Genomic DNA, 27,741 nt, shown 5'->3' on the forward strand with positions numbered 1-27,741 from the left:
GTTTCATCAAGACCGAACTCTGGGATCTCTTGCACTTCTTTTGCCCAGTCCAACTCAGCAGTTCTGCAGGCCCTGCAGAGTCTTAGTCTGAGACTTAGTTCATGACCCCAGCCTTTACTGGGTGTCATATTCTGGTACTACACTTCTCATGCAGTGCTGCAGTTGCTGTAACAGTTTCATAATTAGCCTCCTTTGCATAAAATAATTGAATATTCAATACCAAACATCCCCAAGCCACATACTGCAGATGTGGCCAGCTCTCCTGAATCCTGACAGCCACAGCCCAACACCTCCACAGGGCTGCGTGTTACAGGACACAGCTCAGAGCCAAAGGGAAAAGAACCTCCACGAGGAGCTCACCAACAGGAAACAATCTTGACTCTCTAGAAGCCATGTGGCTTCTTATGGGAAAGGCTGGACTCAGCCCCAGAAGCCCTGGTAATGTCAATCACAGGTTTTGAACCTCCGCAGCCTCTATAGCTTCCTTCCTCGGTCTGCTGAGCTTTGAGACGACCGAAGCCTTTTGCAGCAGCCTAGCCCCAGTGACGATCAAGTGTGATAGCTATAAGAAGAGCCATACATCAGCTACCTCTCAACTATTGGAAGCTTCATTTAAAATGTCTGGGTATTTCCCCTTTTACTAGCACCACCTTTTCCAGCTGCACATAAACCTTCTCTAGTTGTCCATGCTTCTGGAGAACTTCAGTGCAGGCAGGATGGCCATTCTTCATATGAAAAATTCACCATTATTTGAGGAGTTCAGAAAACCTAGGACTTCCATTTAGCACAAAAGGGTGAATTAAAGGAGAAAAGCCCCCACCGGCACCTGTGCACAAGCAGATAGTAGCAATTAGAAAAGCCAGACCACAGCTCTGAGAGAAACTCAAGATGTAGGAAGCACATTTTCTTTAGCTCAGTCTTATAACCAGCTTAGAGAACCAAACACTTTCCCAAGCACCCTTCTTCTAACCTATGTTGAATATGTAAAGCAAGGACACCAGACTTACAGCCAAGTGATTTTCCACTCCAGGTACATGGAACATGATGAAAGTAAATTTGTGGGTGTTTGTGCTTGATTTGGCAGAGAAAAATATGAGGGAGGGACCGTGTTTGAGGGAGGGTATCAAAGATCAGAGCCAGATGCTCCTGCACAGAGCTCTGGATTTGCAGGAAATTAAGAAGGTAGAGAAGGTGAGGCAAAGGCTGTGTTTGAAGTGAGAGTCAAGGCGTTCTGAAGCTTACAACCATCCAAGGTGCTTGGGGGAACTACAGAGAATGCCAAAACCACACCACAGTGGCCTGGGGTGCTTTCATTATACAAAGCCTGGGAGAGCAGAGGCTGTAAATGTAGCTTCAAAAGGAGCTTCATCTTAAAGTCTTAGCTCTCAGGGCCTATTAAACATTTATGCTGACTACAACTCCTACTCTTTGCTTCAGAGAAAGCACCCGAAATAACCTTTGTTACAGAGTGAACTACTGCAGCTCTACCGGCTGTGTAGAAGACTAGCAGGGAAGCTGTGAGAAACAACCAGAAATGGTGTTGGAACAGCGCACTGATGTCTCTATTCAGTCAGATGGGAAAGAAGCAGGAAGATCTGGTCTGGAACCTGAGAGGGAAGACAGAAAACTGTGCTAGAAATAATGGGTGGATTAGCCATATAGAGATGGCTAAGACTGAGTGAAGCCAGTGGAGGCAAATATAGATATATGAGTATTGGCAATTGTTGCTTTCACCTTACTTAAGGTTCACACTTTTGGGGGAGTCTTCAGATCAGGCTCCAGTTTGGGATCTATGACTACTGCAGCTGTGAGAAAGACCATAGAGGAAAAGGAAGAAAGCAGACCCTATGCAGAAATCAAAAGGAAGACAGAGGCACTCTAGGAGAAGATGGAAAGAAGGGATTAATTCCCCTGATTTGCTTAAAAATTCTTTGGCTGTGTGACAGGAGTTTAGGATGAGACAGCCAGAAGTACTCAAGGTTTTCACTCTAGGAAGCTGTTACTACTAACAGCAGATAATACACACAACATTCACTTATTCCCTCATAGTTCATTCATACAATCACTCAGTTACCCAGCTGGAGCAACAGTTGGAGGACAACCCCAGCTGCATACTCAGTAGAGGGTTGTGCTAACACACTAGCAGCTTCCAAGCAGATGTTCAGAAAGTCCCTCAGTCATTTATTTCAAGAGATGTACACATAATCCTGCAGTCTTTGTCTGCATGTAGTAGCCCCTGCCCTACAGTCACACAACCTACAGTTGATACCAGCATTTACTTGTGGCCTTGCACAGACTGAGCAGACACTTGGTGCCCGGAGTTTATCAGCTGTGCAGATTCAGAAGGACTACCAGTCTCCAGAATTTATCTGTCCTTGGGAAACCTTCATGTTCCTTCTCAGCACATGCTTTTCCTCTTTGGTCTGTTTTCTGGTAATTATTTCTCCACCTAAACCTACAGATACCTACAGGACCAATTCAGTGTCACGCAAAAGAGGCCTTTATGACGAGTTGAGTTGGTGGCTTGTGCGGCTAATCACTCAGCGTTCACTCTATAGGTAGAACCTTAATGTAAATGTGGCTCCTTCCTATTAACGAACAGCCACAGCACCTCTTCCTGGAATCCCAAACTACCGGGCTGGTTCTGGGCTAGGAATGATGAAGGTTTAGTGTTGACATTTGAATATGCAGACACCACAAAGAGGGGACAGGCCTTCCCACACTCACCCTAAGGAAGAAACGTCGATCGACTGGTCCAGATTCGTGTTAGGATAGTGTCTGCTTAGCCCCAGCCCCTCTGACCTACAGTAATTTGGCTGCTTATCAGCATGGTTATTACATCCAGCATTGGGTTAATGAGCCTGTCTCCTGAAGGCTGGCCAAATATGACCGAGCTGACCCAAACACTAAGTAGAGGGTAGTTTTGAAGACTGTATTCTTAGAAACCATTTTGCAAAGAGAAGGACCTACGCATTACGTTGGTGGCACTCAACCACCAATTCTCGGTCCTGCTGTTTCTCCTCTTTCTTGCAGTCCACATCCCTAAAGCTGCAGAGAAGTTTATACAAATCAATCTAAACCTTTATACCGTAATGATGAGATTCATGACTTAATTCGAAATGATCAAATTTAATTGGGCCTTGGCAACAGCAAGAGGTCGGGCCACGAGAAGGAGCCTCTTACAGGTTGGACAAACTGCTTGATGAATTCAGGCGTCCAGAGAAGTTCCCCCCCGCCAAAAAACCCCAGCGGGAACGCGGGCCACCAGCTACACAAGGTCTGCACAAGGCTCGTGCGTGGGATTCGAGCGGAGCCAGGAGGTTATTTGGAGGGACTATCGCAAACGCACACTCGGACCTTCTCTGGGCAGTGGCTGTCTTTGCAGCACAGTCACCCCCTGCTGTAGGCCCCCCCCCCGCCAGTGCCTTTATTTCCGTCAGGTACAAAAGCCGTCTGCGGTCACGACGCGACCCCCGCGGGGGTCTCCCCACACACAGCCCTTGTGAGGGGAGGGACAGCGGCGCCGCTGAGCCGCCGCGGGAACTACAGATCCCATCAAGCGCCGCGACACAAGGCCCGCTGCTAGCACCGCCATCTTTGTGCGGGGCTGGCGGCTGTGGCCGCCGCCATCCTTGGTGGGGGCGTCACCTCCCGCCCACCCGCGCCCGCCGGCGGCGGGTCGCGCATGCGCAGGGCCGTGTTGGCGGCGGCGGCGGCGGTGGCGGCGGCGGTATGGGGCGGGCGGCGCTGGCCCTGTGGGCGATGGCGGCGGCGGCGGCGGCTGCCGTGTGGCGGTCGGAGCCCGCCGCGGCGGGCGGCCCGGCAGGTGAGCGGAGGCTCGGGGCTCTTTGCGTCGCCCGGGGCCTGAGGGTGTTGCGGGGGATGGGGAACGGGACGCGGTTTCGCGGCCGGCGGGGAGGGTTGATGGCCCGGGCGGGAGCCCGCGCGTCCTGTGAGGGCACCGAGGGAGTCTCGCTGCCTCCTCCCGCTCCTCCGCCCGGCCGGGCAGATCCCTCGGCACCCCGGGACGGCCCCCGGGCTGAAAGTGCCCGACCCGCTGCCCCTTCCCCGGCCCCTCTCAGGTGGGTGGCCCCTTTCCTTGCCCGTGGAGGCTTTTCTTGCCCCCCGCTTGCTGTAGGCATGCTCTCGTTGAGCCGCATGGATTGGAGCAGTACGGGAGTGTGTTGTGGGACCCTGGTGCATTGCTATTGCCAGCCGGACCAGAAATGCTCTTCAGCTACTGCTAGTTGTTCTGGTACTTTAATGGATTAATTCCTTTGACTTTTCCTTCCTGTGTGTTTTAGATGCCAAATGGAAAACAATAACTGACCAAATTAAGAAAGCTGTGGAAGTCTATAAGCCATGTGTAAAGGCGAATTGCAGCTGCTACCAAAGGTGAGAGAGACTGGTTTCCTTTTTGACTGCACAGGCCTCTGGCCGTGAGAGGGAATACTTTTGCCAGCACTGATGGTTGGGAATTAGCTAGAGAATATTTGGGCTCTAAGGTATCGCGTCTGCAGCCATCATAGGTCACGGTGCTTGCAAGGAGGAGGTTATTACTAGCAACCTGTGTGAAACAGGTTGACCTCCATAGTTCCACTAGAAGGTGTGTCCACCTGTAAACTGATCACACTTATTGTTGTTCTCTGCGATTGAACATATGCTATGTCAGCATTTCATGTATGATCACACAATAAACCATACACGCAGCTGGTGATGTTTCTGTCTTAACAATCCAATTCTGCCTTCTCTCTCAGTGCAGTGTTGCTAAAAAGTCTTTCTCATGGGCTTTCAAAAGTGGAAGAAGTCAAGTATGTGCAAAATGTTCTAAATAGCTAGATTAAGAAAGTTTGTTACAGAACACATTCATTTGGTGTGATAGTGTGCTGTACTTTTTAGCACTCTTTCTAGGGAGTTTAGTTCACTGCTTGTGAGAATTGGACTGTTGGTGGATATTTAGCTACCTGACACATAACGGAAGCATGATCCAAGAGGAGCTCATTCAGGTAGACGCAAGTCCTGTTGGTTTTGTTTTTTTTTTTTTTATAACTACAGAGCATTATGCATAATGCCAGCACTCTGACCTGAAATGCTGGCCTGATCTTCCTGCAGTGAATTTAATGCAGAGAGCTAGAGGCATGTATGTGATGCAAGACCACTGTAGGCCATACAAGTACAGGCTGATCTGTCTTGTAGACATAGCCAAACCAAACTTCCTTTCTGTTCGCACTGATAGAACACGGCTGCAGCATGGCAAACATTACAATGGTCACCATTGCCATACGGGCAGGGATTGTAGGACCGGGTTTTCTGATACCTTTAAGCAGCATTTTCATATAAAGGAGAATAGGGAATTCAGGGAAGAGTCAACATATTCTTCTGCCTTTAGGATTAGGATTCCAAATGCAGAAACACAGATGCCCAACTTTAAGCCTCCTGTTTAAAAGTACCAGATGTGCTCACTCATTCTGGGGGTGAGATTGAGTGCTATGTTGGCTTTTAATATCAGATGAGTCATATTGGGCAACTCTTTATACGCTCTGTTTGGAGTTTTTGATCCTCATTGCTCCTGCCCACCTTTGGGTAGAACACTTTCCCAAGTGGTTACGACCTCCAAATCTGCTTCAGAACATGACAGTTGATACTAACATGAAGTTGCGGTTGCTGTGGGTCTCGAAACCTAGTTTTCGTTAAAGCAGTAGTTGATTTAAGGGTTGTTAAGGAGCGCTGCTATAGTGACAGGCATTACAAAAGAATCCAGGAAGATAATACAGCATGTACGCTGTGTGACACTTAAGAAACTCAGTTCATTTTGATAGCTGATTTGGAGGTATGTCAATATGCAGCAGAATGCTAAAAGCCAGTACTTTTCCCCATATAACAGATTCTACTTATGTCTAGTCTTCTGTGACTCAGTGGCCAAGGACTGAAGGTCCTAACTTGTTTGTTGCTACCTTTCAGTTGTACAGTGACATGGATGTGCCATAGAACTGCAACTTTCTTCCTGTTCTAAAGCTCATAACATTTGCATCCCTGCCAGACTGCTTATCCTGTGGTCAGCCCATCTGCACAATGGGAATTGTTTATGTAGTTTTGCTGTTTTCTACCTGATTATAAAATAGCAGAACTCTGGAGGTTGGAGGGGACCTCTTGAGATCATCATGTATAACCCCTCTGCTCAAGCAGTGTTGCCAGGACTGTGTCCAGTCAGGTTTTGAATATCTCAAAGAATAGAAACTCCACAGTCTCTCTGGGCAACCTGTACCAATGTTTGACCACCCTCCCAGTGGGATCATCCTGACAGTGTTGTATTAAACTAAGGCATTGATGTAGTGTCTACCAAAAAGTGGGGTTGTTACAATCTGACAGTGTTTGTTAAATGCTCCAGGCAGTTAGATCTGAGGGCCTTTAGACTAAGTTTATATAAACCGCATCTTCCTCCTGTATTTTCTTATATTCATTAGGTTTATGTTTTCAAACTGCATTCCTGGAGCTCACTGGTGATGTGCAGATGTCACAGAACATGTGCTATGTAGACTTGTCCTCCTGGGCTGGCTTTCACTGTACTCAGCATTACTGGGCGATGCTGTTCCTTGCAACTAGACTCTTACCTTGTTTTTTTAATGTCTGAATAGCATGACATTGTGTGAGGAATTTGGTCTTGGTGTGGCCCATCATTCATGGAAGGCCAGAGCACAAGCTTCGCAACTCAAAGGTTAAGTGAGCCAAAGGCATTTACCCATAACCTGCCAGGGTATGTAAGGTCCTTTCTGGGAGAGTAGAGTTGTTCATGTTGATTTAGCCTCAGAGTCCTGTGCTGGGCTTTCTGTTCGGGCAAACAGCACATAGATAGTCAAAGAGTGAATCTCGGACCTTTGAGTCTCTGAGTAACAGCTCTTCCAAGTGACTTAAATTCTCCGTTATGCCACATGTAGCAGAGCTCCTGGAAGATACACAGAGCTTGTTTTAGCTAGAAGTCTGTTCTGTACACTGCAGTAATTTAATGCACAGTATCCTCCCTATTGTACATAATAATGGTTGATTGTTTTGTTTTCAGTGTCTGGAAGCAGGACCTGGCTCCTTTTCGAGGTGGCGTTTCCAAGGAGATAATATCAGATGTGGTGAGCCGGAAGCTCGGGACACATTACCAAATCATTAAGAACAAATTGTACCGTGAGCAGGACTGCTTGTTCCCTGCAAGGTAAGAGCCGTACAGAAGATCTCTTCTCCCTAGCTGGGACGCAGGAGTGCTTCCCACGCTGCCAAGCTGAAAGTCATTGAGCACAATGGTATTTCAGAGGTCTGAATTCCTTATTAGAGCAGGAGCCTAGATGTACATCCTTAAATGTAGCAAGAGATAAGTGTCGTTGTTGCACTTCAGTGTACAAAGGGTTGGTTGGTTGTGGGATCGCAGAGAAAGCTGCAGATCAGGCCAGATTTAACAGGATGGATTGCTTCACTGGTGTCTGTACTGCGTTGGGGCTTACAGGCTGCTATAGGCAGTTCCCAGCCTGCATCATGGTATGGCTTGGGCTTACCATCTCTTCTGCTCCTGTGCAGAGAGAAAGGCCTGCAAGAGACTGTAGGATTCTGCCTTCTCTTTACAGCTCTTTTGCTATATGTCATTTCTGCACAGATGCAGTGGAGTCGAGCACTTCCTTCTGGGGATCATCAACCGCCTCCCTGACATGGAAATGGTGATCAATGTGCGAGACTACCCCCAGGTCCCCAAGTGGATGAAACCCATTATCCCAGTCTTCTCCTTCAGTAAGGTGCACACATCTTTAAAAGCTGAGCATTTCTGAGACATGCATGTCATCCTTTCTCTTGGGAACGTATTTCTGAGGATGGTTCCCCACAGATTTTCTGTGTCAAAATTGCTTGCTCTTTTTTGCTCTTTATGTTTCCCTTCACTTCCAGTTTTCTGGCAGACAGATTTGCAGATTTATTCAATAGAACAGTTTTGCCCCTCATTAGCTCCCCTTCCATGTCAAAAAATGTACCTCTGCCACAGTGGAATGATGCACAGCTGGATGGGATATGTGCCAGCATTGCTGTCATTTGCTACAATGTCTCTGTTAAAATTGTAACCATAGTTTATCAGCATCGTTAAGGATTTTTGACCATCAGTCAGCTGTCATACAGTTAATCTCATTTAATGTGAATATTTTAGTCCTCTTTTTTGGTACCACAAATAAGTGTTTCTTATTTTCTTTTCTGTAATATTGCTATCTCCTGTGAACACTTTTCCCTCGGATTCCCTTTTCCATCTGCAAACGTGCACACACATGCAGAGGCACACACACGCATAGAGACATTTGCTCTCTGCTTCTCTGTTCCCAGACTCGAGAGCCCTCCTGTATGTTTTCCTACTTCTCCCATTGTTAAACCTGACTGTAGTATAGTATCTCATCCTTTCCAACAAAATATCATTACACCTCAAGCTTTGGCTAATCTTGCTTTGCCTTAGTGTATGACCAGTGTGCCCAAGTCCTGCACCCTTGCTACCTAACCCTGATTGTGATCCTGTCCTTGGCTGAAGCCCAGCAGACAGTAGCGTGCAAAAAGAGGCAATAAACCATTTGCTCTTGCTAGTTCAGGCCCTATTCTGTTTCTGCTAACTTGTAGCATCTTACTCTGAACCCAGGTCTTCAGCTCATATAGTCTGAACCATAATATGATCCATAACTATCACGTAGTCCTCAGCCATCCTAAAACTCTCTAGAATTTCAGTACAGCATTGCAAGCATTCAATATGTTATTCAATAACCATGTTTCCTGCCAGATGTAGTAGCAAAGCTAGCTGTCTTGCCCCTTGACCATTGCACAGCCTTAACTCTAGCCAGCAGAACCCAAATTGATGCGGAGCAGGTTGCGAGAGTTTAATCTTTGGAACCGTATTCATCATCCTGCCCCTGGGTGCCTTGCAGGACCCTGCAAGAAACTGAGTTCTTTGTCACCGTTGTCCAATATCTGAACTGTAGTCTCAGCCCTATCCTTAACTGAAACCCAGTGATCCAGGCACAGCTCACACTTAACCAACCAGTGTTAGGAAGGTTCCAGGATGCTGGTCCAGGGTGCTTTCTAAAGCTGAAAGCGTAAGGGATTGAAGGATTGTCCTATTCTGCATCTCAGAAGGCTGACCCTGGGGTGGTGGTGGAGCTGTCATGGTTTGTTATCAATGCCTGTTTGTAGCAAGACGGAGAAGGAGCAGATCATAGAAGCACACACTCATTTAATTTGAAACGGACCTCAGGAGGTCACCCAGTCCAGCACCTTGCTCAGAGCAGGACCAACTAGGTCAGGGTGCTCAGGGCTGTGTCCTGCCCAGATCTGAGCATCCCCAAGGACAGTGTCCACAGAAAATGTTTGACTTCCATCAGAATGAAAACATGTTTCCCAATATCTACTTGGAATTTCACTTCTTGTAATCAAAGCCTGTTGCCTTTCATTCTGTCTCTGCACTTCTGAAAAGAGTCTGCCTCCATCTTCTCTGAACAATCCTGTTAGGTAGTAGGAGACACCATTTAGATTCCCCCAAGCCTCCTCTTCGTGTGCATGAACAAACCCATTCCTCAGCCCCTGTTTATATGTCATTTGCACCAACCTCCTAACTACCTTGGTGGCCTTGGACTGTCTCCAGTATCTCCAGGTGACAGATAGATGGATAATTGTATAGGAATTTTATTACTAGTGCAAGGAAGTAGCCTATAGTCTGGTTTCATGAAAGGGTTTATCTTACTTAAGTGCTGGCCCCCCTTCTGATTATATGGGGATTTAAGCATCCAAATAGGAGTGAGGAACTGAAATTCATACATGACCTGGGTATTTGTTACAGTGAATTGTTAAGCAATCTCTAGGAAGGCTGGAATGAACTGAAGTGTCGGAAACCTAAATGTCAAAGTGTCTATAAGCACCTGTATCTCTGAGGTGATAATAATGCCTCTTAACTTACCATCAGTAGAAAACATTTGTAGCTACACATAGGCACAAGTTTTTAGAAAGGTGAGTGGAACTCGGGTCTTTCACTATTTACTAATCAGCTATACCATGGACCTCTTTTGTTATTTTCTAATATGAAAGTCCTGTGTTGTCATGCAGCAAGTCAGAGCCTTTTTAAAGTAATTGAAACACTTTAATATTGGGTTGTCTTCATATGAACCCCAGCAAGACTGTGGTGACCACAAAGCTTTCGTGGCTGCTTATGGAACAGTAACGGAGAAAGCTGACAGAACTCCCAGAAGGGACGTTCATTACTGGTGGGCTCAGTCAGTAAACTGAAGTAGATATTACTCTTGTTCTTACATTACTCTCCTTTTTATTAAGACACCTGAATACAATGACATCATGTATCCTGCCTGGACATTTTGGGAAGGAGGACCAGCTGTTTGGCCAATTTACCCAACAGGTTTAGGGCGCTGGGACCTCATGAGAGAGGACCTCAGAAGGTATGTTTTGGAAATGGTTATGTGTGTGGGGAGGTTTAACAGAAGACAAACTCACAGTAAAAGCCGTCTAGCATTGGGCCAATATTGAAGTCTAAGACCATAGGTCTGTTGGCCTGTGATCTGTCCTGCTGCCCCTCATTAACTACATACAGCCTAACTGCTCTATAAGAGTTCTCCATGGAAACCTTGGATGATGTAACCAGAAGTTATAATTAGCTTCTCTGTTTCCAACACTTTAGTAAGGAATGCAGAGGATGAAGCATTCTTCATGCTGTCAGGGCCAGATTACTATCATTTTTGGTGGGATAGAGTTTGTCAATAAAGTAGCAGTTATCTTTTGCCTGCAGAAATCTCCCCTGACACATGGAAATATTTTCCTTTGTTTCCAACTACTTCTCTAGGAGCTGTGTTTTTTTCACTGCAGGGATGTTTGTATAAGCTTCTGGAAGGGTAAAGGAAAGCCTTCTTTAGATCTGCTTTTACTCGAGTATTATTGTGCAATAGAGAAACCTGGAGTCGTTCCCAAGAATCAAGAGTCATTACTGGGCTGAGAGTAAGACAGAAGAGGTTTCTGACTGGGAGTCTTTCTTTTGGCAGGATCTTTGACTATTAGCAGAATAAGGGGCTGTTTCCCATGGAAAGTGACAAACAAAGTGTGCAGCAATGAACATAGAAACATAACAAGAAAAAACACCTTGATGTCAATCACTTGACATCAGAATGCAAGGTTGAATGATTCCCTCTTAAAAATCTGAAGGTCTGTGGGACTAATCATAGCTGAAGCCTAATGCCATATAATAGAATGAAGGTCCAAAGCATTTACTCATCCTTGCTTTCTCAGTGAATGCCACTTGTGTCACTGGGTTATAAACAGATGCAAAGCTTGACCTGTGCAGGTTGGTTTGGGGATCAGGACCTACCTGTCAAGCCAGGTGCAACAGAAAAGTACAACAAAGAGTTCCCCAGAGGGAGGCAGGTGACTGCACTGACAGAAATAAAACATGTGAACAGCTATTTTGAAGGACTTGCTTAGATATAAAATGAAAGTTACTTGGCAAAACAATGAACCCCTGTATCTTAAATGCAAAATGCTAGGCGGGTTTTTTGTTTGTTTGTTTTTCATGGGAAATGACAGTGGTTAGAAATTCTCTAGTCATTTTGCACTATCCATACTCAGTGAAGTACAGAAAAATAAAGCAACGATACAAAAAGTGATTCAAATTTTAGGTAAATTTTAATACCCTTAAAGGTTTGATGAGGGGCTTGTGTGTAATTCATTGTTTTGACTGAAAGGTATTCTGAAAAGTAGCCTATACCATGTTGCCTTAAACATGATATTCACAGGAAAACATGTTTCACTGGACCTGGCTGAGAGTTTTTTCTGCTGTACTGAAGAAAGTGATTTCCATCAAAAATGAAGAATAATAAAAAGAGATCATGCTGTGAAAACTGATGAGAGTGCTGTTTCATGGTTATATGAAATCATTTATTGCCATGTATAAACAATATTTTCAGATCTGCAGAAAAATGGCCATGGATGAAAAAAATCTCTAAAGGATATTTCCGAGGATCCAGGTGAGCATATTTTCCTGTAACAGGAGATTCTACCAACATATGCTGACAGCTGTCTGTATGCAGAAATTTCTGTATTTCCAAGACCTAAACAAGTGTAACCCAGAATGTATTTTTTAAAAGTAAGGAAAGGAGACATTTTGTACAGCAGCATTTCACCATTAGTGATTTTCCATAAGAATTGCCATTTGCAACTAGTTTATTATAATAAGTCTAATATTGGAAACAGAAGTTGTGATGGATTTGCTAAGTTATTTCTTAATGAGTAAAACTGTCGCACTAGGAACCAGCTTGTTTTGTTCTGTGAAGGGAACTGCAGGTGCATGATACAAATTTAAAGATTTGATATTGATGTGTTTGCTTCTTGCCAATGTGAATACTTTATTTGCTATGCAGGTGCTCAACGCTGAATCAAAAATATTCTTGCTTTAAGTTACCTGAGTAGTGGGGGATAAGAGAGTAGATTATGTCTGCCCTCTCTCCAGTGACAGTTTGAAAACAATGTTAAACCTAATACTTTGTTCTTCCCCCATCCCCAATAGGGAAGGATTTGATATCTTACTAGATGGGCTCAGGAGATGATGAGGGGTGAGTCTCAGGGATGTCATAACCTTGCTTATCAGTAGTGTTTTAAATTGGTGTCAGAGAGATCAGCGCTGAAGATGCTTGGCATTTCTTAGCTCTCTCTGACTTAGAAGGGAGTTTATTTGGCACCCATCAGGATAAAGCCTGAAGGAAACAACATCTCTGCTGATTTGTCCTGGGAATTGCTTGAATAATACTATTAAATATTTAGTAAGTGAAATAAAGAAACATGGCCTCAAATCATTTTGGTACACATAACTCATTCTCTTCTGCTAATGTACCCTTGGACAGAAATACACTGTATGGTAGGCACTTAATGTTTTGGGGGCACAAAGGGAGGTCAGCCTCATAAAGAGGCAGGGTCTTGAGTCCTGTAGTTTGTTAGCTGTGTTGAGTCATGTGGATTGGCAATTACTGATAGCATTTCTTTTGCAGAACGAGTCCTGAGAGAGATCCTCTCATTCTGCTGTCCCGAGAAACCCCAGAACTTGTTGATGCTGAGTACACTAAAAACCAGGCTTGGAAATCTGAAAAGGTGCGTGGGTGTCTGTCTCCTGAGTGTGAAGGCCAGAAAGAATAGCATTGCAAGGTGGCTTTGATGATTGAGAAGCGTCATCTTGGAGAGTTGTGGGTGATCCTCTAGAGTGGGGGAGCCTTGTAGTTCCCTTGATGGCCACACCTCTCTGACAGATGAAAGGAAGGAGTCTTCCAGAGCCTGGCAGGCCAAACATTTTTCTTCCATCTACACTTTTTGTTCAAGGAAACCAGCATACATAAGAAAATGGATCTATGCCAATCCCCAACTCTTCCATTACAATGAAATTAGCCAACTCTTCTCCTTCTAGCCCTGAGCTGCCTGTGTGTTGTTGTCAGTCTTTTTAAACCTTTTTCTGTCATCTCTGTTTCTTGGTCTTCTTGTTGATAACTTTCTGGTAACTGTTGCTGATAACTTCTTTTTAGTTCCATACTTAGTCTACAGTCCAGCTCTCTCCAGACAGTCTTGGCTAGTCTGGTTACACTTGGCTTCACGTTGTCCCAAGCTGTTTTCCACTCTGTAGCTGCCAACTAAACATTATCATTTAATGTGTTTGTGCTGGTGTTTGCTTACAGGCAGTGTGTAATTTACTGAACTTTTTTTCTTGTTTGAAGGTCTGGGAATTCTTCATAATACTTCTAAAAGCCCACCAGAGAAGGTTTTCTCAGAAGTGGGAATGGAGGGTTTTGAGACTTCAGCTTTGTTTCTAACTGAGAAGGAAAACAAATATGAAATCACTATATAAAGCTTACTGATTTTTTTTTTTTTTTAAATTCCCTTTATTTTAAGGACACCTTAGGGAAGCCTCCTGCAAAGGAAATTCCACTGGTTGATCACTGCAAATACAAGTAAGAGTTTTGATTAATAAAACTGTTCAAGGGCTGTGGGTTTTTTTCTTTCCTTGCATGGTGTAAGGCCTCATTTTATTTTAGGGTCTAATTCCAGCAACCAGCTCCATGCAGATAAGAAAGCTTGTGAACAGACATAAGGCAGTTGAAAATTTGGGAGTTTAGCATGGCCTGTTTCAGTGCCAGCTTTCCCCTGTCAGTTCAGGAGAAATAAAGTGCTTTGGGGAAAGTAAAGGTCTTAGATCACTAATAAACTTAAAGATAATTTTTTTTTTTTAATCAAAAAGGCTTTCTATCAGTCTTTTTTTATATTCCTGTACCAAGCTGTGTGTTCAAAATTATTTTTTTGATGCTACAGTGATAGCATTACTGTCTTCAAAGACATAAGGAGCTAAGGAGTCATGTCTTCATATGCATACGGGGGCAAGTGTTGCCACTGGATGTATATAGAAAAAGGGAGAACCTGAAATATGATTGAGCAGATACAGTATTGATTCATACTTTGTATGTTGTTTGGGAGAATGTGGTTTTGATTTACAAAGGTTTTTATTTTTTAACTACTTTAGGGAGGGGTTTTTGGTGTAGTATTCTTGCAGGTTTCTGTGTAAAAATGTAAACTTTTAGTACGTATGCACTTGTATGTCTGATGTTGTGCTTTTTCTTTTGCTTTAAAATTACCTAGTTATGATTCTGCCAGCTAGAATCTGCCGATACAAGAACTCAGTCATTTGGCTGGATCTCTGTTTTTGTGCAAAATGTGATTGACTTGTCTCATTTTATATTTCACTAGACTGTTGCCCAGATTTCTCCCTTCTGTTACACATAGAATTCGCTACCCTGATGCCTCCTAAGGTCCTCGTACAGTATAGGCTGAGACATTCACACACACTTTGTCATAGCCCAGGGTCTTGTAGGATCAACATGAACTTCTCGCTGCTTCCTTCAGTGTAGGTGCTATAGCAGGCTGTCTGAGAGCAGCGCTCAGTGACTTGGCTGAGGTCACAGATGGTGGGAGCTATGTCTGGAATTGGACAGAGGCATTTCCACACCTCCAGACCACTGTTCTTGTTACATCTCTGCACGAATTTGTTGAGTTCCTAATACAATGAGCTACTCATCCCTGCCTTGAGCTCCTAGGCAATACAAAGAATGCAGAACAATTTGAGATTTACTCCTTGTCACTTACTGCTGAACTAAGTTTAGCTATAATTCCCATCTCACCCAAAATAAATAAAACATATAATCCCCATCTCGCCCAAAATAGCTTCATTAAAGGAAGAACTCCCTTCCCCCAGCCCAAAACGTTTGACTTCAAAGATAGTTATATGTACTGAGGGGTTTTACCCACAGGAAAAACAGCTTTCCATATAATTGGAGAAATGTGGGTTTAAAAAAGAAAGCAAGTAAGCAAACAAACATCCCTCTGAGATACCGTTTGCTAAGAGAAATCCACCCCCAGTCAAGCCCACTTTACTAACTTGGCAGAAAATACTGAAAACAAAATTGTGGATTCTTTGTTATCTGCAAAGTCCATCTGTTGTGTGCTAGCCTATTTAACCTCCTAGGGTTGCATTCCTAAGTTAATATGAAACAATTAGATTCAGATTAAAGCAGAATCCCAGAGGAAAAAAACCAAAAACCCAACTGAGAGAGATGTGGCAAAGCTGAACAATGAACAGAAAAGCTCACTGCAAGACAAGAGAGAACTGGGAAAAAGCTTCTCATGGTAACAGCATCTCTGAAGCGTAGAGTCACAGGATCAGCATCCACGTTGTGACCTTCCATGCCTTGTTGGCAGTTGTCCATGAGGCCTTCTTTGGTTTGTTGCAGGCAGGTGTCTTTATCGGAGGTAAAGCCTCATGCATTGATTTTCTTCCTCAGTTTTGAGAGACAGCAGAAATTCACTTAGCATATCTTTAACTTCAGCTCACCTTTCCCGTGAGGAGCTTCAAATAAATGTCTTCCCTTTAGCGACCAGTGCGTAGCTTGGTGTGAGGGAGACCCCCCCCCCCCCCGGCCTCAGCTGCTACCTGTGAGGGAAGGTTGACTGCTACTTGAAACCCAGTTTCTTAGTGCGTTTCCTCACAAAATGCCGAGTATAATCAGGTCCCTCTCTTTGCTTATCCCTTTAAAGGTATCTGTTTAATTTCCGGGGAGTGGCTGCCAGTTTCCGGTTGAAACACCTTTTCTTATGTGGTTCACTTGTGTTTCACGTTGGAGAAGAGTGGTTGGAGTTCTTCTACCCTCAGCTGAAGCCTTGGGTCCACTACATCCCAGTCCGATCAGACCTCTCTAACGTCAGGTGTGAGACCCCAAGTGTGCTCAGCGGAGCATTGCATGCCACAGGAAAAACACTGCTGTGTTTGGGAAGGTGGTTTGGTTTGTATTACACCAAGTAGTGCCTCCACTCCTAGGCGTCTCCTAGACAAAGGCTCTTGGAGGTCATGTTCTTTTCTCTTTATTACTGCCCCCAAAGAATCATTTGGTCCTACTTAGAGAGTACAGTTTCACTGGAGTGTGTAGGTCTATTGCCCTCACTGAAATTAGCAGGCACTAGGCACTTAAATTTGCAAGCAGGCCCTGCAGCACAGGTAAGGGGGAAGAGTAACTTATCACTGGGCCAATAATGTGTTAGCTCCCAGATTTCAGCATGCTGTCCAGAACTGATATGGAACAAATGAGAAGGGCAAGTTTCTTCTGTGCTCTGAAACAAGGAGTACCAGTCCCTCGCTCAGCTGTAGATTCTTAATCTCATCCTCTGCAATAATTTAGCTAAGGGACAATGTTCTCCATTGAGCTAGTCGTTTCATAGCATTTTTTTGGCCTTCATTTTAGGGAGCTGCTGCAGTTTGTAAAGGAAAATGATGCCATAGCACAAGAAATTTCAGAGAGGTAAGTTGTGCGTCCTTTCTGGCTGTCATGCAGTCTTCTTCCAAAGCATTTTCTTAAGCAGCTTTTGAAGGGGTTACCTATCAAAGACAACCTAGTATTAATAGGGTGCAGTATAATTGATCACCTGCAATAACAGCAGGAGGGTTGGCGAACTCGTAACAAGCGAACAAGATTATATGCTTAGGTCTTTGGTTCAGCTGTGACCCATGTCAGGAACCCCACTGAAAGCCGTCAGAAGTTGGGAGCTTTCGTCTCAGTATGAGGTGAGTTGACCCCTGGGAACTGTGTCTGCGTTGCAAGCACTACGTATCCAGACTGGCCACGACTGGCTTCTGAAGCAGCATGCATCAGTGCTGCTCAGGCTGTATTTGATATCTGAAATCTGATATTTATTTTCCCAGATAACAAATACCGTCTTGAGGATAACAAAAGCACTGCAACTGTCAGAGCTGTGACCGTGAATGAAGATTGTGATATTAAAATAGATGGTACAGAGCAGTGCATGTTGTTTCTCATTTGAAACACAGAAGAGTGAAAGTTGATATACATATAAAACAAAACCAAAGACTCTTGTAGGAACTGGAAATTGGTTCTGACTGTGCCTTGTCTGTCTCTAGGGGACGCCAATTCATCACCGAGCACTTGCAGATGGAGGATGTCTCTTGCTACTGGGAGCATCTGCTGTCTGAATATTCCCAAGCCTTGACTTACAAAGTGAAAAGGAGGAAGAGCTACAGCGAGATCACTTCTGAGTGGCTGAAAACAGAACTGTAGAGACTAATCTGTTTTTCTCTTCAGCTCAAACTGATCTCTGTGGAAATCTGAAGATCAGTGTATCTTCTTTCTTGTTCTTTCAGACTTCTTATCCTTCACGCTGCAACTACAGAGAACAGCAATAGGCTAACTTTGAAATTGCTCCCATACAGTGGGACCCAGTTATGCTGTCACCATAAGAATGTTAAGTAGAATGTTGGATTATGGCTATTTAATGGGGTGGTTATGGTCATGCCTGGGAGAGGGTTGTTAGCATTTGGGACTTTGTTACTACCTGTGTCAGAATGATCCTAAATCCCATTCAGTCAATGAGAAGCCTGTATGTTAATTTTACTGGGCTTTTTACCAAGTCCGCTGTACCTCATGGGCAAGGTACGCAGACTGTCAGCTATGCACAGCTGGGAGATACATGCCCCTATTTTGGCAAATGGTCAATGTTTTCTCACCTGTGATATTAGGTGTTCCCTGACAGAAGCAGTTACTGGGATTTGGGGTAACCTTTTTAGATAGCCTAGAGATTATGTTTATGTCAGGTTTTAGAAGTTGATGGTAGGGCTTTGATGTGCCGTTGAAAGGACAAATGATCCTTGCACAGTTAAACTACCTCATAGGGGAGCAGTTGGTGATGATGATGTTGCCACAGCGCTAAGCCTGAGTAGCAGACAGTCAAGCAGTTGGCAACTGAGATAAAGACGGTTCATCCTCTGACAGATGAGCTGGGTGCCTGCACAGCCACACAGAACTGAGCCCCTGTTAACAAGCTCTTGCCAGCTGCCTGGCCAGACATCCTTAAGAATCCAGAGAAAGTATATGCAGAGGTAGAGTCAGCTCTTCTTTTTCCCAGATGTTCACAGATTCTCTGCTCTGATCTTCTTCTATAATCTGTCTAGGGTTGTTTGGGGGGGGGGGGGGTTGGTTTGTTGTAGGGGGGGGGTTGAGGCTGGTAACACATCTGCTCACTTCAGTATTTGCTTTTCTTTCACACTGCCGTTGCACTCCTTTTCTCATCTCTTTCAGTCTGGTTGAGGGAATGTCTTCAGCCACACAGTGGCAGCTAGTTTTGAGTTCAGTCACAGGTTGCGTGGACTCACTGTATTTATACCCACTATGGGCTGCTCAGCCCAGGGGGAGTGCCATTTCTGAAATGCTCTGTGGCCCCTGAGTTGAGAGGCCTGGTGGGAAGCAGTGTCTTTGGCATCCAGGCAGGTGCTCAGAAGAGCTTGAGCAGGGGCACGGGGTCCCAGGAGAGGGCCACTGCCTCCTTGGTGAGCACCCTTGATGCCGAGCGGCCTCAAGGCTGTAGGAAGCAGCACATTGATGGAAGAGAGTGGTAGCCACAGCTCAGGTCTCCTCTGCAGTCAGTTTGGATCAGAGAAGGAGAAAACGCTACAAGGAACAATAACGCTAAGTGCACCTACACGTGTCTGTGCTCGCACAGAGGCCTTGCAGCACTGCCAAGCCCCGGTGCAGGGACGTAGTTGCCAGACCTATTCATCAAGTGCCAGTTGCTGGAGCAGCACGCCAGTTATGTGACTGGCGCCTGGGTTATCCCAGCCTGCAAAGGAAACGAATCAGGGTACTAAAATAGCCTAGTTTCCGAGGAAAATAACTGTGCGAGAGTGGAAAGGGTTTTTGGTTGTGTATTTTTAGTTAAGGGAGAGACTGCGCTCTAAGAAACTGAAACAGCTATGTATAATATTTTTAAACTTTTTAATGAAGTGTTTTTGGAATAAAACATGAAAATGAAGTTTTGTTGGATGCATCATTGCTTAGTCAGAACCGTACTAAAAGATCTGGATAGCCCCCAGCTGTTCTGCCAAAATGGGGACGCGGGGCGTTCTGGTTTTGCTCTGTCACAGCAATGTTTAGGGTGTCTCTACTTCCAGTCTCGGTGGCTGGAAACTTCCTCTGGTCGGTCGCCTGCGTGAGCGGGGGCCTGTTCGGTCCGATGCCGGTTTTTTTTTCGCGTTGCTGAACGGGCTCTGACTCGTTGCTTTTCCTCGAGAGGACGAGACCCTCGCCTCTACCTGCGGGGAGGCCGGGCGCTCCCGGCGGGGCGGCCCGGCCCGGCCCTGTCCTGTCCTGTCCCGCGGCGCCGTGCCCCGCCGGGGGGGCAGGGGGCGCTGCCGCGCCCGCCCAGCCCCAGCGCTGCCGCTGCCGCCGCCGCCGCGGAGAGCCATGGCGGAGGGGGTGGGCGCCCAGCCGCAGTTCGGCCGCCCCGCGCCGCCGCCGCAGACGGGCTGGGAGCGGCTCAGCGAGCTCTGGCGGCGAGAGTGAGGACCGGGCCGGGGCGGGCGGCTGCGGGCGTCCGCGGGCGCCGGGCCCGGCGCTGCCCGCGGGCCCCCCGTGCCTCCCCCGCCCCAGCCCGGAGCCCAGCCCTGCCCTTCCCTTGCAGCGAGCGGCAGCAGTACCCGGAGGAGACGGTGAACATCGTCAAGTCGGCCTTCACCGGGGGAGTCGTCGGCTGGATGTACGGCGGGCTGCCGGCCTTCTACCACGCCCGGAAGGCCTTCATCGAGCGGAGCCACGGGGAGCTCTTCCAGAACCGCGCCGATGCGGTGGTACGAGCCCCACGCCACTGCGCGGGCCCGGCCCACCCGCGAAGCCGGGAGCCCCGCCGTGTCCGTGTGTCCGTGTCCGTGTGTGTGGAGGGGGGGAGGATGACGCGCGGGGGAGCGGCCGGGGTTGCCGTCGGGGGAGCGCGGGGCATCGCCCGCCGCTCCGGGGACCGGAGGAAGCGTCGCCGGTCCTCCCCTCCCGGGGCAGCCCCCCCCGAAGCCCCCGCAGGCGTGCGGGGCCGGGCGCCTCCGAGCGGCGCCGGCCGCGGAGGAAGCGGCCGGCGGGGCCGGCGGTTCGTGGCGGACGGGCCTCCGTGGGAGAGCGAGTGGAACGGCCTCGTTCCTGTGAGGTGCGTGCCAGGCAGCGCTGAGCCCGTGCCGGGGTTCTGTACGGTTTGTGGCAAAAAAAAAAACCAACGCGGTGCTCGCTCCACGCGCGTGAATACGTGCAGGCTGCCTAGTCACCTGTTGCGTAAGTTAGCTGTCCCGTGTTACGTGAATTCTGCACGGTTGACTTGAAGAAATTGTCCTTAGTTATAGAAAAAGTTGGTGACAACTTTTACCGTTCTGTTACGTGGCTCAGTAAACAATATGTCTTGAACAGCCTTTTGGCTTTTGAATTTTAATATGTTGGCAAGAGACTTCACACCGTAGCGTCAAATTGGTAGTGTCATTAATGTGAGTTATTTTAAGACCATTTAAAATTCTTCTGGCTTATTACCGTACCGCATAACAAAGAACATTTTTAACATTTTTGATATTTTATAGGTGTATTTGAACTTTTAGGGGCTTCTCCTTCAATTAAAATGTTGGTTACCTGGATTATTAGAAAAAAAAACCCTTTAGAAATCTGAATTTTACATTGTTTGCTGTTTAGATTTGGCCCCGACATAGCTGTCTGCAAAGTATTGCTGCGTGGCTTCACACTGTCCTTCTGCTGACTCTCTTGTGTATCTGCACCTGGGCGTACTTACTTACGCCACAGGCACTGCAAGAGAGAATTTATTTTCTTTCATGGTATTAACTGGAATATTTTTAATTTTTATGAAGCTTCTGTTTATCGCATCGTTTTAAAAGCCGATTCTTGCCAAACTTTTAAGTGCCAGTGCTAAACTGCAGAGCTTCATGGTCTCGTAACATTTAAAGTAGGTGGTTATTATTTACTTATTATGGCTAATGGTTATTATTTATTAATACTTATAAACTCATAATAATTGAGAACTAGTTTCTAGTTCATCCCCCTTTCTTCTCTGCCACTCTCCCGTACTGTCCTCAGAAAGCTCTCCCTGTCCCCCCAGATGTGTTTCTGCACTGGGATTAGAAAGACCAGTTGATGTTACAAACCGGAATTAATTCTTGGTTTTCCTGTTGGTGGCTGGGGTAAACATGAGCAGCTCTTCCTCTGAAGGTGGCCGACTTGATCCCTGAGGGTCAGGGTGTTGTTCTCAAGTGACATCAGTCCCATGACCTGTCATGAATAGCCAGGGTTGCAGCGGGCTGGTGGTGCTGGCGAGGGGGAGCAGGGCTGTCATCTGTAACCTGTCTCCTCTCTCCCCCTAGCAATCTGCGCATCGGGCTGGTCTCAGGAGTTTCATCCGCTACGGCTGGCGCTGGAGCTGGAGAGTAGCCACTTTTGTGACAATATTCAAGTAAGTAAGTGTTTCCCGGTGGTAGTGGGAGAAGAGCTGGCTGATGCTTAAGCACTAGCAGCAAGGAGCCCTTTGTGCCAGCAGTGCTCGCAGCTCCCTGAGAGACTGCTGGTGATTGATTGAGGCTCAAAGTGTTGTGTTAATAGCGAGTCTGATGATTAATAAGACATGAACCTGAAGAGGATGTAACCTTTTCTAATTATCCCAGAATTCAAATCTTCTAATGAACCAACACAAAAACTAAAACTGGAAAAGCCCTGTTCCTTATGTCTAATCCATGCTGTTACTGACTTGAATACTGTTCTTCCCTGTACTTGATGGCTTCGTTCTGCTTTTGCTTCATCTCTTTTTTTGTGTTTTTCTCTGGGAGAGTGTTACAGTCTGTTGGCTGTTTCTGGAAGAGCTTTCTATCCCATGCTAATTTTTCTCCTTTTTCTTAGGTCTCATTACTCCTAGGTTGTATACACTAGCATTACTCACAATTCTTTGTTCTTGTCCTCAAATGCTTGCAGATGATCATCTTGATATTAAGCAGTCACTGAACATCAGACCTACCAGTTGTATGTACCTATTCGGGCCTTCACGTTTTTCCTACACGCACCACCACCGCAGAGATACTGTTCCGCTTCCCTGATTTTCTCCCTCAGACGTGTCAGTGCATTTCTGACAATATAGCATCAAACTAAGCATGCTCTTCTGAATAAAGCCCTTTTAAACTAGGAGTATCTCCTTCCCTAACATTCAAAATGGCAAATTTATATGTAGTCCTAAACCTGCATTGACGATATCTGCAGGTCTGTTCTGTTTAAATTCCCCTTCTGCTTTTAACATACCAGCAATATTGACTAGCATTGTTTTGTATTTCCATCATCTCCCTAATTTTTTTGTTCCTTTCTGAATTTCTTCCTCGATCTCTCTTGGGTTTTTTGGCTCCTTTTGCTTTAGTGTCTGTTCTTAGGTTTAGTTAGCAAACGGTTTGCTTTCTCTCCTGGAACTTTTGATTTCTTTAGCTTTTCCTGGGCTTGACGTGTAACCGCGTCATCTTCCACCAGGTGTCTCCCCTGAGGTCCGATCGTCGCCCTTCTCCACTACCCCTTTGTAAAAGGCTTTGAAAGAAGATACTCGTCACTCGGCGTTAATTGTTTCTGTAGAGTCCAAGTTGAAGATTTCATCCTGCAGTTGTGCGAATTTTGAGTTTCGCAGTTTAAAACCAAATTGTTTCGTTTTACCTTGTACAAAGGCTAGGATGACGTTACGGTGTTGGGAAGGAGAGGAAGATTGCTGTTGACTTGTAGATGTCATGCAGGAGGCTTGCTGAAGTGATGGGGAGGATGTGGCTGCTGAACTGAGAACAGAGAGTGTTTTGGGGCTTTGCTGATGTTTTTGGAGGAGATGGTGTACCTACCCTGGTGGGAAATCTCATGCTGCAAGAGTAGGTGACCCTGCTGACGTCATGAGTGTGACTTAGCTCTAGTGGTGGGGACTGTCTTCAGGCAAGTGCTTACCGACACATGGGTTCCGCTTCTGGGGGTAAGGTCCTACATCGGGACTGGCTGACTGACAGGACCTTTTCATTGCTCAATTCCTTCTATCCTTGAATATACGATGGAAAAAAAAATCTTTGATTAAAAAAAGAAAAAGAATATCCCAGATCCAGGCTGGGAATCCTGGTATTCCCTGGCCTCTGGCTGTGCACCTGCCTGCAGTAAAGTCACAGAAATCGAGGCACTTGTGGCTGGGGTGTGTGCGCTCTGGACAGATGGGCAACAAGGCAGTTAGAGGCAACCTGAGGGTTGGCTTAATGAAATCCGGCTTTATTTCAGGCTGTGTTTTGCTACCTGTCTTCTTCCATGTGCAACTGCTGACTTCTTCTGTGCCTTATCTTTGCAGCATGGCAAGCACTGGTCTGTCTGTGTACCGCAATAAAAGCACCATCAGTAATTATGCTTCGGCAGGAGGTAAGACTGCTTATGTACTTTTCTCTTTATGAGCAAGGGTCGTAAGCGGAAAAACATAAGCAGAAATCCGTATCTTGGATTTGAGCAGGTCTCTAGCTTCTGTGCTCCTGGGTTTTGTTTCCTGTTCTACCGACTGCCGTTGTGACTTTGCTCTGTTTAACTGCTGGGTGCCTTTATTTGTAACAGAGAGATATCGATGCACTTCTGAAACTTCAAAATACTTGCTGGAGTTTTTTGGGTGAAAAATGCTTGTGTCGGGTAAAGGCAACACTTGGTGCATAACCTGCTCTCATAACTACCTATTTAGCAAGGAAAGCACTTCTTGTTTCTGCTCTTTAGAACAGTTCAGTGCACTGTTCATTGCCCTTACAGTTGGATACCTGTTTTACTGATCTTTTCTGCCTTACATGGCAGCTACTATTATTAGCTGTTGTTGAACAGAATAAAAAAAGTGGGCGTGGGGGGAAGTCATGCTCCAGCCTGGAGAGAGCTCAGTTTTACTTTCATAGATACTTTTACCTCTTAGCATTTCTGGGGGAGTTTTTCTGAAGCAGAAGGAGCTTTGTGCAATGTTTTAGTGCAGAGACTGTGGTGACTGTATGGTGAGGGTCCCTCCTGCTGGCCACAGTGCTTGGTTTCTGCTCTGTTAAAAGTAGATGTCAGCTCACGGAGAGGAGAAATGCAGCAAAGCAGCTCCCTCCGTCTGTATGTGATGGGGGGGGGGGGGGCTGTTTCTGGTTTCAGTGGGTTTTGGTTTTTTTAGCCTTCACAGGAGCCCTTTTCAGAATCCACTTGGGCCTGCAGGGACTGGCAGGAGGCCTCATGTTTGGAACAGCATTTGGGTGAGTTGTGACTGCTGCCAATGAGTGATCGAGACACAGCTACTCTTTAAGGGTGTTTGTTAGACGGTGGTCTCACACACCAAGCCATGAATAGTAGGTGGGGCTACAGAAGCTTCCCTTCCGCTCTTGCCTTGAGGGATTTTCTGTATCTCTCTTGGGACCTCATGATGATGACTTTTCTTCCAACCTTTAAACTTTTTTTTTCTTCTTTTTTTCTTGATTTGTGTTTTGCTGTTTCCTCAGTGATAAGAACTCGGTGCTCTCAATAGAGCATGTCACCTGCTGCTATTTGCTTATTAGAGGAGATGCTAACTACTGTTAAATAGGAAATTGTGAGGATGGGTTATAGACAAGTCTCCTGTCCCCCTTCCTTGGCATGGTCACTGATGAGCCCAATGGTTGTGCGCAGAACCATTGAACATCTGTTTTAAGGAACTGTGTTGTCTGTGGATAAGGTCAGTAGTGTAAGACACAGCTTCTGGGCTCCTCAGCTTCATCAGCAACTGCTTCTGTAGCAGCTCAGAATCCAGACAGCACACAAGGGGTGTTGGATGTCATGATGATGCCTTTTGAAGAAGGGGGGACCTGGGGAACCACCAGCCCCTAGGTTAGCAATCTGTGTAAACATTATTTTTTTACAAAATAGGCTCCATCAAAGCTAAAATGTGGAGCAGCAGTCACTAGGAAATGCTGAGGAAGAAGCTGTGTGGTTGGGCTGCACAACCCAAGGCTGTAAGATGGGACATCTCTTCATGTATGTCTTGCGGCCGTGTATCTCCTAAAGCTCCCTGGGGCATGGAGGAACCCATGGTTCTCTCTCAGGGGCTCTGTCCATCAGGACAATGACCTCTTAACTCAGGAGAAGTCTGACTTTTCAAGCAGAACTGGGATTTCTTCTCAAAGTACTGACTTATGAATATCCTCACAAGAGAATCTGGGGATCTTGCTGGGACAAGAGAATGAGCTTTATATGTGCTATTTAGCACTGTCAGGATGGTGTCAGCTGTGGGCGAGCCTGGAAGCAGCCTAAGGAGCTTTACCAATGAAAACACAAGTACCTCCAGAGCTGTACTGAAGCTAAGTAGGGGTGTGACTATCTAAATTATAGGCTAGGTGATCTACAGGGGTTGTTTGGGCACCTTAAATCCTTCTACCCCTTTGCCCTATGTGTGCCTGTCAATGAATAAACTCAAAAAATCAAAAGAGCTACAGTGAGTCACAGCTGAAGACGGCTGTGTTTGGTGGCTGACAATAGGAATACCTTAGTCTGTGGTGTGATGTGAGTATTGGGGAATATTACGCGCCACTGATCTGGTGGCTGGCCCCCGCACGCTCCTTTTGCCGACGCCGGTAAGTTATTACTGTTGTGTGTCCCCTGGGTGACTTGTGACTTTTCTGCTTCCTCCTCTAGGATCCCTGCAGGGGCCCTTTTAATGATAATGCAGAAGGTTGCTGGTGAGACCTTGCAGGAGAAGAGAAATCGTGAGCGCAGGGAGCTGTATGAACAGAAGTTAGCAGAGTGGTAAGGAACAGCTCTGCCTCTTCGAGTCTCTGACTAGAAGTGTGTCTAGGTCTGTGTGGTTCAAACATTTGAAGAAACCATGACACACTAGGTTTTCTAAACCTCGGTTCTGCTCTTGATTTTTGATGTGTTTCACATATCAGTCTGAGAACTGCTGATTTAGTCTTCCCAGCTTAGATGTTGCTACTTATTTTGTAACGAGGTATTTTGTTCAAAATTCGTGCCCCGCCCCGGCCCAGTAACTCTGCATTAGTTTTTCACTTTAGCAGTGGCCAAGAAGACAAGCAGGACGAGCACATTAGTATTTCTTTACCAAAACTGAGAGAGGCTGGAACTCTGGCCTTTTCTTCATTGCTGCCTTCTTTCCATCCCCGTTGTTAAAGAGAGGAAAGAAGAAGGATAGCTGGAGGCTTTGAGGAGAAAAGGCTATGACACTAGTTGCATGACTTACTAAAACTCACAAATAGTGCCAGCTCTAGAAGAAACTTTTCAAGAGTTGGGATCCAGCAGTGATGCCTTTGTCAGGAGGATACAGGCATAAAATTATTTTGCACTCTCTCTTCTCTCATTAGGCAATCCAGACTCAGTGTGACTGAAGTCTTAGGCGAAATGGAAAGCAACACCCAGGGAGGACCGGAGACGGAGAGAGCATGAGAATTCTAGGAGCTACTGAGTCTTCCCTAGATCTCTGTTGTGAGCAGCTACAAAGTATTTTGATTCTGCTCATAAAAAAGTCTTCAGTCAAGGGGTCACGGAAGTCTTCTGTGAACACAGTTACAGCCTGTGCACTTGTGAAAAAGCATTTTGCAGAAAACATTGTTCATGGATGCCTATCACTGCACAAGAGCTTTGGAGGGCCAAACCTGTTCCACTTGAAAAGGTGGAAATGCAGACTCCGCAGACTAGGTAGTGTCATCTACGTTTGGCAGGGGGTGAGGGCAGCCCCAGAGCCTCGTCTAGAACCCATTTCACTGCTGAAAACCTCCAAACCACCAGTGATGTAAAAATATTCAAGGTAAAGGAGTCTGTGAATAGTTTGGATGCTAAAGATACCCCGATTCTAAAAGCTAATTATGCTCTGGTGAAAGCTGCTCTTCAGACAGTGCCTGAAGAACTTGCTGTCGAAGTGCAATGCAAGCAGCACCAGAGCAAGCGGTTCTCCTCCTCTCGCCACCCCCCTCCCACAGCTTGACTTGGCCTGGCTGGGACCAATGCTGTTTTGCTGACAGTGGTTTCTTCAGGCTTTTTGCAGAAAAACACACTTGGTTCCTACAGTACTTGGGGTATTTTGCAATCAATGTTGAGGAATGGTGGAGGAGCTGGGAATGATACAGAAATATCCTGAAAAAGACATGTTTTGGGTTTCTCAATAGAAGTGTAACTGAGGGGGGGCCACAGAAAGGATGACTTGTTTCTGGTGGTGATGGTAGAAGAACTGGCACTGTGGACAGTTTTAACAATAAAAAGGCCTCTAATTTCATTTGAAGGTTGGAAATTAGGGGATTACCTTTGGGGGAAATGTGGTTCAAGACACTCAATAAAGCCATCTAGCAGTGGT

The 27,741-nt window shown here is 46.0% G+C and overlaps 2 protein-coding genes across 4 annotated transcripts; both read left to right on the forward strand.

Moving 5' to 3' along the window:
• Positions 1-3,647: 3,647 nt before the first annotated feature.
• On the forward strand, positions 3,648-19,401 carry POGLUT1 (protein O-glucosyltransferase 1). 3 transcript variants are annotated; one of them, XM_052794560.1, is made up of 11 exons: positions 3,648-3,826; positions 4,305-4,395; positions 7,058-7,201; positions 7,637-7,772; positions 10,327-10,448; positions 11,964-12,023; positions 13,041-13,140; positions 13,930-13,988; positions 16,123-16,359; positions 16,824-16,880; positions 17,498-19,401. In XM_052794560.1, the coding sequence occupies exons 1-11, from the start codon at positions 3,733-3,735 to the stop codon at positions 17,652-17,654; spliced, it is 1,257 nt and encodes a 418-aa protein (XP_052650520.1). In that variant the 5' UTR covers positions 3,648-3,732; the 3' UTR covers positions 17,655-19,401. The 3 variants fall into 3 exon arrangements, with proteins under 3 accessions (XP_052650520.1, XP_052650522.1, XP_052650521.1); XM_052794561.1 differs by having other exon boundaries at positions 3,689-3,826; positions 16,123-16,290; XM_052794562.1 differs by lacking the exon at positions 16,123-16,359.
• Positions 19,402-19,789: 388 nt separating this feature from the next.
• Positions 19,790-27,741, forward strand: TIMMDC1 (translocase of inner mitochondrial membrane domain containing 1). The gene is made up of 7 exons (XM_052793961.1): positions 19,790-19,927; positions 20,050-20,215; positions 21,773-21,861; positions 23,752-23,819; positions 24,583-24,661; positions 26,073-26,183; positions 26,756-27,741. The coding sequence occupies exons 1-7, from the start codon at positions 19,833-19,835 to the stop codon at positions 26,835-26,837; spliced, it is 690 nt and encodes a 229-aa protein (XP_052649921.1). The 5' UTR covers positions 19,790-19,832; the 3' UTR covers positions 26,838-27,741.

Source organism: Harpia harpyja, chromosome 8 (genome assembly GCF_026419915.1).
Source record: "Harpia harpyja isolate bHarHar1 chromosome 8, bHarHar1 primary haplotype, whole genome shotgun sequence".
Taxonomy (NCBI): domain Eukaryota; kingdom Metazoa; phylum Chordata; class Aves; order Accipitriformes; family Accipitridae; genus Harpia; species Harpia harpyja.

Coding starts and splice junctions, on each gene's coding strand:
- TIMMDC1 (XM_052793961.1), top strand. CDS start 19,833: ATGGCGGAGGGGGTGGGCGCCCAGCCGCAGTTCGGCCGCCCCGCGCCG. Junction 20,216..21,772: donor AGAACCGCGCCGATGCGGTG/GTACGAGCCCCA, acceptor CTCTCCCCCTAG/CAATCTGCGCATCGGGCTGG. Junction 24,662..26,072: donor ATGTTTGGAACAGCATTTGG/GTGAGTTGTGAC, acceptor TTCCTCCTCTAG/GATCCCTGCAGGGGCCCTTT.
- POGLUT1 (XM_052794560.1), top strand. CDS start 3,733: ATGGGGCGGGCGGCGCTGGCCCTGTGGGCGATGGCGGCGGCGGCGGCG. Junction 12,024..13,040: donor GGATATTTCCGAGGATCCAG/GTGAGCATATTT, acceptor TTTCTTTTGCAG/AACGAGTCCTGAGAGAGATC. Junction 16,360..16,823: donor ACACTGCTGTGTTTGGGAAG/GTGGTTTGGTTT, acceptor CCTTCATTTTAG/GGAGCTGCTGCAGTTTGTAA.